Raw genomic sequence first — 12,670 nt, 5'->3', positions numbered from 1 at the left:
ATCGTGGGGTGTTTCCTGACCTTCTGAAACATAGTAAAATTACACCAATATTTAAGTCGGGATGCTCTTCTGACCCGAACAACTATCGTCCTGTGTCGGTTTTGCCGACCCTTAGTAAAATTTTTGAAAAAATAATTTTAAGCCAAATGCTTACTTACTTTAACTCTCATAAGTTACTTCCTTTGAAACAATTTAGCTTTACTAGGGGACGGTCAACAACGGATGCAGGTGTTGAGCTGATCAAGAATATTTTTGATGCCTGGGAGGAATCGCAGAATGCACTTGGCAGCTTCTGTGATTTATCTAAGGCTTTTGATTGTGTTCAACATTCAACGCTGGTCAGGAAGCTATACCACTATAAAAGGAACTGCGCTCGATCTTCTGACTTCATATCTAAACAATAGAATTCAGAGGGTCGACGTGAATGGCAGGAGATCTCCTGGGACTCCTCCCAGTATGAGGGTACCACAAGGGTCTATTCTTGGACCGTTCCTCTTCCTTATCTATATAAATGATCTTCCTAATCTTATAGAGAAAAAACATAAGGTAGTATTGTTTGCGGACGACACTTCACTGATTTTCAAAGTGAAAAGAAACCAAGCTATGTATGACGATCTAAACGATATTTTATCTGACATCGTGTACTGGTTTAGCGCTAATAACCTATTGTTAAATAGCAAGAAAACTAAATACATTAAATTTACCGTACCAAATGTCAAAAATGTAAATGCAAATGTTTTGTTAAACGTAGAGGTGATAGAACCGGTGGAATCTGCTATATTTCTTGGCATAACTCTAGATTCCAAATTACAATGGGGCCCCCATATTGAAGGATTGGCGAACAGACTTAGTTCTGCAGCATACGCGGTTAAAAAGATTAGACAATTAACTGACATATCTATGTCAGTTAATTGTCGGCGCGACTAGTATACTTTAGTTATTTCCATAGTATTATGTCCTATGTTATATTGCTATGGAGCAACGGTGCCGATATTAATACAATATTTGTGCTGCAGAAGAGGGCTATTCGCGCTATTTATAACCTAGGTCCTAGAGAATCATTGAGAGCAAAATTCAAAAAAATTAACATCTTGACTGTTGCTTCTCAACATATTCTTGATAATGTAATGTATGTTCATAGGCACATAAGTGAATTTGCCAGAAACTGTCATAACCATAATGTTAACACCAGGAACAGACATAAACTGATGATGCCTACTACTCGGCTAAGTCGAGTTAGTCTTTTGTGGGGCGATGTATATGCTTTTACAACAAGATCCCAGAAAGTGTTCAAAACAAAAGTATTACGTTATTCAAAAGAATTGTCAAAAAACGTTTGTGTGGTAAAGGTTACTATAACATAAATGACTTTCTTAATGATACCACAGATTGGGAATGCAGCGACCGCCCTCAGGCTATTAAATAATAAGTTTAATTGTACAATGTTACTTTGTTACATTGTAAATGGTACTTTAATTGTAAAACATATTTTTTAGGGAAAAAAAGCCCACTGAGTTTGTTGCGCCCATTCTTCTCAGGCCTGACGCATTCATTTTGGAATGGGTGGTAGTTTTTTGACTTTCAATAAGTGATTTCACATCCTATTTCTAATAAAAATATTTGAATTTGAATTATTCTATTAATTGCAGTTGAATGAATAAATGAGTAAAAACAAATGTAGCGAAAGACACCCCGGAGCTCTTAGTTATACGGGTTACAGTTCTTGTGCAAAATAAAGTTTTTTTATTAAAAATTTCGTAGCGTTTTCACGATTCGAGCAGAGAAGCAATTTTGGATCCCTCGTTGGACGATCGTCAATAAATCCAAACACATTCATAACAAATCATTTGGCCAACCCACAGAGCTATCGCCCATACCGCTGACATAGCGAATCTTTCAGCTCAATTGGTTGTTGATTATGTTAATAATGAAACCATTAAATTTGTGATTTATTCTTCAAACAAACCATCTGTTGGTTTAAAAAAAAAATATTAATAATAATACGTATTTCTTTGGGTCAACCCTACACTCAAGAATTTTTTTTAGGGAAAGTTTGTAGTGCCTGATAAAATTTTTTAGCTTTACCTATTAGCTTTTATAAAAAAAATAATAACTATGCTGCATTAATTTAACTAGCGAGGACGAGCACGATGTCTTAATCTTTTTCCGAAAACGTTGTAAATGTCGAAATGTATAACATTTGACATTTTTGGCTTAACTAAGAATTAGGGATCACCCACTCTGTGGCTGTGGCCTTGATGTTGCTATATACTTTTAAACCTCGTAAAATTTCACTTTGAATGTCTCATTTCCCTGGTTTGTAAGATTAAACTATAAGTAACACTCCTAACAGTAACAGAAGTATTTATCTTAAAGTTATTTGTGTAATTTTCAAGTCTTACTAATAGCATGTGTAGAACTTTAAAAAGTAAAACTGTTGCATATAAACAGCATATTAAAACTTGAAAATATAACATCACAGCACAAATACACTGGAACTTGCATGGCCTGCCCCAATCGACTATTGTGTTAATTGGGGGTCCACAAAAGCCACAATAAAAAGAATGGATAAGAACTTTTGACATTCATAAGTGTCATATCTTTTGACTTAAATGTATAAAGTGACTTAACAACCAAGAAAAAATTTATCGAAATTCGAAATAAGAAACAAAATAGAAGATAAAAATGTATTATACAAAGTGAATTAATGAATTATGAATATTTCTACAGTTTAACGAATACAAAATACTAATTAATTGTCAAAAAACAAATATTATAAACATTGCAGACCTAATATCGCACACCTAGATCTAAAGAGAGCTAACTCAAAAATCTGAACTTTTGAGATATGCATACCATCGAATTCCTTAACTCATTACATATCGACCAACAAAACAGACACAAAATTAGTTCCACTACTCAACGCTACATGACGCCGGAAAACCGGGTCATTGCTAGTTGCAGTCAGAATAGCATATGGAACGCACGTACCCGTCGTAATCAAATGAGAGTTATTTTGGGTTAATTCCGTGTTGTTGATTAAACCACGAAATTATACTAACATTATTTCGAGTTGTCATCGTTTTTATGGTTAGTGTTGAATAAATTAAAGCTACATTTTGAGTTGAACCAGTGTTGATAGTAAGGTGAGAAGTTTTAATATTTATTTAGAATTGTTACCGTTTTGTTGAATTTTTTTTTAATTTGTAGTTGAGGCTGTTTTGTTGAATCATTTTTCATTCTCTTATATTTCTTGAAAAACCAAATTAAATTGAAACTTTTTGGTAATGGTGATTGAAGGTTTTTCATCTTTAATTATATTCGTTTCGTCTTAGAACTATACAGCTTAATGTGTTTTTACTTAAGTTTTTTAGTGAGAGCTGTTTAGATGGCCACATCAAATTTCATTACATCGAAGTTCATGAAATCGAACACGTTTCATCGATGGCCTATTAAATCTTTCGTTTAAGAAATTAACATTATCTGTTTCAGAAAAGGAATGAATCGTGGACGTTTTTTAGTAAATATGGTTGAAGAAAGGGACAAAGAGAATACCAGCCCTAGCTTAATGATTCAAAATGACAATATGCAACCAGATAAGAATAAGAAGGAGATGGTACTAGTAAATAGGCCACCGCTAGAAGATGACCCCAGGATGACGTCGCTAATGGATTAAGACTCATCTAAGGAACCTCATGTCTCCATATTCGTGGTTGATAAATCTATTCCGAGGACGTCTAAACAACAGACTGGTACAAATTATTACATTTCACCAAACCGAAGTTACGAAAGTGACATTGACAACTCCGATGTGGATCCCAATTTCCGATTGAATCATAAAAGTACGACATTGGCTAAGGTTGTAGCTTCTAGTTCATCATCCAGCACCAGCAGTAGCAGCTCGGAAAGTTTATCAAGTTCTAGTAGCTCGTCCTCGTCGGACAGCGAAGATGTTAGTGCAAATATACAACCTCAACCTCAAAATGCTATGGTTGCTGAAACGAATGCCCAACAGCACATGACAGAATAAAAAAAAGGGTAAAAAGAGAGTTCGAAAACCAACGATGTGGAAATCGAAAGTTGCAAAAGTGCTAAGAAATTCTGGTAAAGCCTACCAGTCCTTGTCGAAATTGAAGATACGAATGCCCGAGAGAAAAGTCGGACCTCCCTGTGGAGAAAAATGTCGGTTAAAATGTAAAGAAAAGATCGATGAAATATCAAGGCAACATATTTTTGATGCAGTTTGGGGACTCAGTAACCTTGATAGGCAGAGAGAATTTGTAGTACGACACTCACAAAAAATAAAGCCAAAATATCGATACTCCAGCACACAAGATTTTAGAGCTCTTAACACGGCATTTTATTTTGATGTTAATGGATCCAAAATAAGGGTATGCAAACCATTTTTCAAATCAACTCTTGAATTAAGTTATAAAGCGATACAATGAAGGCCCTATCAATGAAGACGGAATCAGGAGTCATACAAGCTGATTTGAGAGGAAAACATGGCCATCAACCAACTATTGATCCATAAATTAAACAGTGTTATAGATTTTACAAATTCTATTCCAAGGATAGAATCGCATTACTAGAGAGCTCAAGCAACAAGAGTGTTTATTTCAAGTGATAAATCATTGGCCCGATATCGACAGAGATTATAAACAAGTAGGGTAGGGCGGGTCTTAAAGATCCGCGGGTAAAAACGTCCACCACAAATATTTAAAAAACAAGTGAAGTATCATTCTTTCTAACGATAGTGATGGAATGAAGCCGGCGCGGGGGGAGTAACGCGCCATCGCCGACAGTCGAGCGACGTTGCTTAGCGGAGATACACGGTCGCGTGTCCAAGTTTCAGCGTAAGTATTTTTATTCGATATTGAACTTTTTAGTCTGAAGGACTGTTTTTAAGTGAACGATCCCTAAACACAGTTTTAAGATTTACGTTACTTTATTGTTTTTTAAAGTTTGTTGTTATTTTTAAGTAAGATTGACTGTTTTTTTAAATATAAACTCTTGAAATACTCACACGTGGTTGGGGTAAAAAGGACCAACCGGACCTTTTGACCCCACATCATTTACGTATTGGTTATAAAATCATTATTTCAATTTTAGTATGCGGAACTACAGAAGAAAAACAGAACGTGGCACAAAATCTGTAGAATTGATGCAACGTGCAGCAAATATAGTTCTACATAAAAAAAAATCATTGAGGGAGGTGTGTCGTGCTTATGAATTAAGTAAAACTTCATTATCAAGATTTATTAAACGAATGGAGAATGATCCTGTAAATTTGAGATTTGGCTATCATGGTGCTCCAAGGAAAATATTTAATAAAGAACAAGAAGACAGTCTAACAAAATACTTGCTCAAACTTGCACAAATTTTCCATGGTATAGGTCCTAAAGAAGTTCGTCGCATGGCTTATGACTGTGCTATTAAATATAAAATAAATATTCCAGACACATGGCATTCACATAAAATGGCTGGGAAGGATTGGATGTCTGCATTTCTTACACGAAATAGCAGCCTCTCTATTAGAAAACCTGAAGCAACAAGCCTAAGCAGAGCAACGTCATTTAATAAAAGTAATGTGCAAGAATTTTACACGAAATTAGCAGAAGTTATGGATCGATTTAAATTTACAGCTTCTTCCATATGGAATGCAGATGAAACTGGTGTATCAACTGTCACCAAACCATCAAAAATAATTGCAGCTAAAGGAAAACGAAATGTTGGTTCTGTAACATCAGGTGAACGTGGAACTAATATTACTCTATTAGTCGCAGTCTCAGCTACAGATTCATCCATTCCACCAATGTTTATATTTCCTCGCAAAAAGTTTCAAGATCATTTTATTCGAGATGGTCCTACTGATTGCATTGGTGCCGGAAATTCTAGCGGCTGGATTACTAATGATGAATTTTTTATATTTATCCAGCATTTTATCAAGAAAGTTAGGCCTAGTAAAGAATCGCCGACGTTATTGGTTTTAGACAACCACTGCTCACACTTATCTGTACCCACACTAGATCTAGCTAAAGAAAACGGCGTGGTGATGCTTTCCTTTCCGCCACATTGTTCTCACAAGTTACAACCGCTTGACGTGGCAGTATACGAACCTTTTAAAAGATATATGTCTTCAGCTCAAGATGCATGGATGAGGAATAATGCTGGAAAGACAATGACCATATATGATATCCCTGGACTTGTCCGAACTGCCTTACCTTTAGCTTTAACACCAAATAACATTATGAGTGGGTTTGAAAAAAGTGGCATATTTCCCTACAACCAAAATAAATTTAATGACAATGATTTTGCACCAAGTTATGTTACGGATCGTCCCTTAATAAATTACACAAATGAGCCACAGCCATCAACATCATCAGATTCTTTTCCATCAATACTGTTGAATACACAGCCTTTGATGTCATCTAATCCGCAGCAACCAACAACACATGACGCAATGATTGACACTGGTGATACATTGGTCGATCCTCAGGAAGTTTTTTCGCCTGAAGTCGTACGGCCGCTACCAAAAGCTGGCCACGAAAATCAATCGCAAACAGAAAACGCCGCAAAACTGCTATTTTAACAGATACACCTGAAAAAGAAAATCTTCGAAAAGAACAAGACATTGCGAAGAACAAAAAGACCAAAGGTGTAAACAAGAAGGCGAAAGTAAATAAAAAAGTAGAACAGGTTAAAAAAGCAATATTACAAGAAATTAATAGTGATTCTAGCTCTGATGATGAATATTTCTGTTTAATTTGCTGCGAGAACTACAATGAGAGCGTTCCAGGCGAAGGTTGGATACAATGTAATCTGTGCAAACGTTGGGCCCACGAAAAATGTATTTCAAACAGAGGTAGTGTTTACTTCGTATGTAATAATTGTGATTCAGGAAATGATGAGTCTGATTAAGATACAAAAAGTATTATCTCCAAAGCAATACCTCTTATACTATTCATAAGAGTTAGAAGATTTTTTTTGTTTAATGCTTAGCATTTTGTTTCCTTTTATAAGAGTTTAAATATTTATGTTTGACATTATTGTAAAGTTTTGTCTGGTTATGGCAGAATGCATAAAGGATAGCATTTATTTGTTTATTTTATATATTTAAACTGAGACTGATTATTAAGTGTTAGGAGAAATTACTAATAAAACCAAACATAAAAAATATTCATGTATTTTTATTTGAATAAGACTAGGTAATTCATTTTAATTACCTATACTTAAATGAAGATAATATATTTTCTGTTATTACAATGATTACCGCACTAGTATTTCTGTTTTTTTTAAAACAAATATACTTTTAATATACACTAAAATATTGGACCTTTATGCCTCCCCGCTGTCCCGTTTTACCCCTGCTATGGGGCAAAAAGAGAGAGATGACAAGGTCTAGATAAACAGTAAAAAGATATACTTCTGTAATGATGAATCAATCGAGAATTGGGCCAAATATAGTTCGATTATTGTTTGTTTCATATGTGTTTTTTATTTTGATATAGGCGGTTTGGTTTTCACAGTACAATTGCTAATAATGAAATTGGACCTTTGTGCCCCGCCCTACCCTACGTGAAAAGGATGGTTTAACTTTTGCCACGTCATCCACCTTCAACAGGATATTCAACACCCAATTCAATATTTCTTTTTTTATACCGAAAAAAGATCCGTGTGATTTTTGCGAAAGATATAAAAATTCAGACGTAGAAGAAAAACGCAAGTTTAGCTAAGAATATGAACATCATCTGAATGAAAAAGTTTTGGCTACAAAAAGAAAATGATAAAAGTAGGACCGATGGTACTATCGTAGCAGTTTACCACTTGCAGGCAGTATTGCAGATTCCAAAGGGACAAATATGCCTATTTTTTATAAATCCAGGATTAACTGTTTCAATTTTACCATTAGGGATTTAAGGGCAAAAGATGTGGTGTGCCTCTTTTGGGATGAAGCCCAAGGAAAACGAGGAGCTGTTGAAATTGGCAGCTGCATACTCGACTACGTTAAAGCTCAGGTGGCCCAACATCCTAATAAAGAAATTAACATAATTTTCTACTCAGACAAGTGTGGCGGACAACAAAAAAATAATTTTTTACTGTCAGCCTACGCCTACGCTGTAAACAAGTTGAGTGTTAAGTCTATTACTCACAAATTTTTAATACGTGGACACTCTCAAAATGAAGGAGACAACGTTCAGTGTCATTGAGAGACAAATTAAAAGATACTTGCAGTCAGGTTCAATCTATATACCAGAGCAATATAAAACTTTGATTGATACAGCAAAAAAGACGTGAAAACCATACACAGTCGTAGAAATGACGCATGACAAGTTATATGACGTGAAAGCTTTGCAAGAATCGTGGGGCACAAATTTCAAAATAGACGAGGAGCGAAATCAAGTCAAGTGGCATGAAATTAAGGTTCTCATGATTGAAAAAGGACACCCTGAATCGTTTTTCTATAAAACATCATTTGCAGAGGAAACATACAGAAAAGGTTGTGTGCGAAAGAGGATCCGGATCTGCCATAGATCAATCGGTATTTTCATTCCCTTTAACGCATGCATACACTGAGAAAATGGCATTGTCTGGTGCAAAAAAAATTACATACAAGAATTAATACATAAGAACGTCATTCCAAAATGCTATTGTGATGTTTATTATAAAGATGTTTTGGGCGATGACAATTGACTGTTTTATAGTATATAAGATATAATATATGATGTAGTATAAAACAAATTTAAAAGGTGTAAGAATACAATTTTTTTTAGTTATTAGCTAAAATTTAAATGATACAATTAAATAATTTGTGATTTTCAATTTGATCTCAAAGTGCCATTTTTTGTATTTAAATAATTATATTAAGTATAATGTTGATTATTTTTTGTTAATAAGTAGGTATGCATTTACCTTCACTTTGCTATGTTCAGCATACCTACTCATGTAAGTTTTTTGTTTATAAAATTGCAATAAAAAAAAGTAGAGAAATGTGATTTTAGATGTGCTAAGAAAAGATAGTTTTTTTGAACAATTAACATAATTACGGGTCCTACGGGTACTACGGGCTGTGATAAGATATTCTTTAATTAATGATTATTAAAGATAATGTCTCACTTGAGTACTTAATTCAGTGTTTTCTTGCTAGTCCAACAACTAACATACCCCTTCTGTTGGTCACAAACCTGTGTATGAGTTGCATTATTATAAAATAATTCAAAATGTTGTTACATTTAAATTTATATTGAATCTTCAAAAGAGAGTCAACTAAAAACGAAATTCAGATTCACAGATTCAACTCCAAATAACTAAAAAAATTATAAACATTTTTTAAGCAATACAGAAATAACTACAAAAAAATTAATTTTCAGCCCCAATATACGATTAAAACATACGATTCTGATAACATAATTCTTCAATATGCATTTAAAAAGCATTGATCAATTCAGAAAACTGCTGCAGAGCACAGGGAATCAGTTTTTCAACTCTACTGAAAAAAGGGTTTTTTGAGTTAATCACTGTTTAGATCTAGGTGCTGTTTAGATCTTAACTGCAAAATTTTTCACTATTTTTAACAATTATTATAATATAATATAATCTAGAAGAGTATTGATAAACACAATGTGTATAAAAAAATTAAGAGTATTATCAACAGGACTCCAATTCAAAACCTTAATCATTTTGGCAAACCACAATTAGAGATGATGTAGTGAATATTGTTTTTCTTTATACTTTTTCTACACTAATAAATTAAATTATTGTTAATTCCCTACATATTATGATTACAAGTATAATCATTTTCACAATTAATTACACTCATACAAATTAATTACTAAGCATTTAACACTTATATCTGTACAACCATTATACATGACACAGGAATGTACTTTTGTAGATATTCCAAAAAATTACTATCAGTCACAGATTTTGTTCTTTCCATACTTTAATTAATTCTTTACCATCATCATATCCATGGGATGCAATAACTCTTTTGTAACCATCCTTGGTGTATTTCTTCTTATAAAAATAAAATTGGGCACAATGACTCACATCTACTCCCATTTTCTTAGCTACTATTCCCAAATAGATATCATCAAATCGGAAATGTTGCACAAACAAACTGGCTACATACAAATCTTTCAAGCTTTTATTTGAGACAACAAAGGCACCGGCAGTAACATATTTAGGCCATTTATTCCAGGGGTACTCTTTCAAAGACACTCTCCATTTACTGGAGCGAAACCTTTGTGGAATTGATTCAAAAACATATCCAGCAAATAAGTCTTTCTTATCTTTTGTGTCACTTTTGACATATTCCAATAAGTTGCGAGCGGAAATGTACATATCATCATCTGTGAATAGATAAAAGTCTGCAGTGGGGCAATGTTCGTACAGCCATCGGAATGACATCATAGTCTTAATAGTGTTATTGTAATAAGTGTCATGAAAATCCATTTGTATGATGTCCTGGTAATTTGCCATTTCTTCACTTATTTTATTTTGTATATCTGGCTTGGAACTATCGATACCAAGAAAGAAGAGAGCTTTGACAACTTTACCAGGCACTGAGTTTTCTTTGCCATACGTCTCTCGTACAGCAGATCTTTGTTTGAAATGATCCATTGCTGACTTTACAACTATAAACAAATCAATCTGAGATATTTTGCATTTGCCAGAGTTTGTGAGATATCGGTATGGATATACATTAATGGGTGTAACACTGGGTTTGCCTCCTGCTAGAATTTCATTCACTACTGGTTGAATGTCTATGTTTAGAGGGTAGTCAAAGTCATCATCAAAACTTTTTGAGAACAGATAGTCGCTCACACCAAAGAAGTGATAAATGTACAACAATATACAAACACACACACAATATTGATAAACTTGTCTTTTCCTCATTTTGTTCAGTATTTCTATTCCACAGCAAAATCTGAAAGGAATTTAATAATAATGATAATACTGATTCACTATCTCTAGCTTAGCAGGCAGGATCACTGGGCTATATAAGTGTTAAGTCTGTATAACACAAAATTATTTATTATAATAATGGAAGAACTTTAATTAATAACTTTTTAAAAACAATACAATTAAAAATACAACTAATGTAAGATTTCTGTACTTAGAAACTATTACTATTAAGCATAAAATTAATAATAGAATATATTTGATGAGGAACAATAAAGCTTTGTTACTAATATATACTTTACTTTACTAATAAAATAAATTCAAGAACCTTGAAATAATTATAGATAGTAATTATCTCTAGAATAATATTCTCCATCATATTTGTTATCATAAAATTGTATTGTAATGAGAGATGATAATTGATAACATGCTATACAAATAAACAGATGCTACATACCAGCTTCTACAAAGATGTATCAACATTAGAGCTGATGGACACTGGAGGTAAGTAGTGATTCCTTATGAGACTGTGGAGTCTTGCAACCTCACTGTCCACACTCTCCATCTCTCTGACCAATTGAGTAAACTGCACAATACCTAGATTTTAAAATACTTGAATTTAGAGGAGACATCACTAAAGTTACAATTGAGCGATAAATCGCCCAAGCTTTTCTCTAAACACATATTAAGCATTTTATTTTGTACAACGGTACGGGTTGATCCATGATTCGTAAACCTACCTTCTCGTGATCCTACGAAACCATGCCGTTTAATAGTTTCCATCTCAATCTGAACAACCATAGGGAATACCAGTTGCATCATTTTTAACATCTCATTCCCGGCAGCTTCTTTAGCTTCATCTAATTTACTGGCATAATCGGGAGATTCCAAAGTGTTTATAACTTCACATAAGATCGTTCTCACTTGATCAACGGACAAATTTTGAGGCGATGCCATTTCTGATTTCTCAGAGTAAAAAGATTGTCATTTCCGTAGCTTAAAATAAACTATGAAAAAGAAAAATGCTTAAAATTATTGCTTTTGATACGTCTTTATGTACACCTAAGTCCCAAGTACCTAGTGATTATATTGTCTTCGGTCCCAAGGGTGATGTTTTCAGAAGACTGTAGTGCCATCTGTTAATTGACCCAAAAATGAAAGTTTTATCAGCTGTCACTCGCTTATAAACCTTTCAACTTTTCTTTAGTTGTGTCACTGCCCACTGGTCATAAAATGGCGATAGTTAGGTATTTTTTTTAATCGGTCCAGAAATGGCCCAGAAACAATTTAACACAAATTAATTGGAGTCACCCGGTGCGAGCTCCACTCAGCTTCGCTTTGCTTTGCTCAAATAATAAAACAACAAAATAATTTTTAAGTCATTTATTTTTCCTTTTATAACATTAATTGTAAAATATTTTTCGCATTCACTTTCAACGTATCCTCATAATTATTAGACTCCTTGTTATTTCACAAACAATATCAAATCACATTGATACAAGCAATAATAAAATAATCACTTTGTAATGATGATGTATGAGTGAACAAACGAACTAAAAAGATATAGGTGTAAAGCACAAACAATAAAACACACAGTCTTTGTTCTTCCAAAAAAATCACAAACCACAACATACAACACAAGTACAGACACAGGCCATTTTTCTTTAATTGTCATTACACGTGCACGGCGCACGTGACATTTTAATATTTTGGATTTTCTATGACAGCAGCGACATCTCTGTGCAGGTTTTGTACATATCGTAAT

The 12,670-nt window shown here is 33.7% G+C and overlaps 1 protein-coding gene across 2 annotated transcripts; it reads right to left on the bottom strand.

The window, feature by feature from the left end:
• Positions 1-2,673: 2,673 nt before the first annotated feature.
• Positions 2,674-11,932, bottom strand: LOC126969642 (protein C10-like). Of its 2 annotated transcripts, XM_050815208.1 has the most exons (3): positions 11,646-11,932; positions 11,363-11,502; positions 10,782-10,930 (listed from the first exon to the last, which is right to left on the bottom strand). In XM_050815208.1, the coding sequence occupies exons 1-2, from the start codon at positions 11,860-11,862 to the stop codon at positions 11,369-11,371; spliced, it is 351 nt and encodes a 116-aa protein (XP_050671165.1). In that variant the 5' UTR covers positions 11,863-11,932; the 3' UTR covers positions 10,782-10,930; positions 11,363-11,368. The 2 variants fall into 2 exon arrangements, with proteins under 2 accessions (XP_050671164.1, XP_050671165.1); XM_050815207.1 differs by lacking the exon at positions 11,646-11,932 and having other exon boundaries at positions 2,674-10,930.
• Positions 11,933-12,670: the final 738 nt, after the last annotated feature.

This window comes from Leptidea sinapis, chromosome 18 (assembly GCF_905404315.1).
Source record: "Leptidea sinapis chromosome 18, ilLepSina1.1, whole genome shotgun sequence".
Classification (NCBI taxonomy): domain Eukaryota; kingdom Metazoa; phylum Arthropoda; class Insecta; order Lepidoptera; family Pieridae; genus Leptidea; species Leptidea sinapis.
This window is presented reverse-complemented; position numbering and strand designations above follow the sequence as displayed.

Excerpts from the sequence above, each read along its gene's own strand:
- LOC126969642 (XM_050815207.1), bottom strand. The coding sequence starts at position 10,899 with ATGAGGAAAAGACAAGTTTATCAATATTGTGTGTGTGTTTGTATATTG.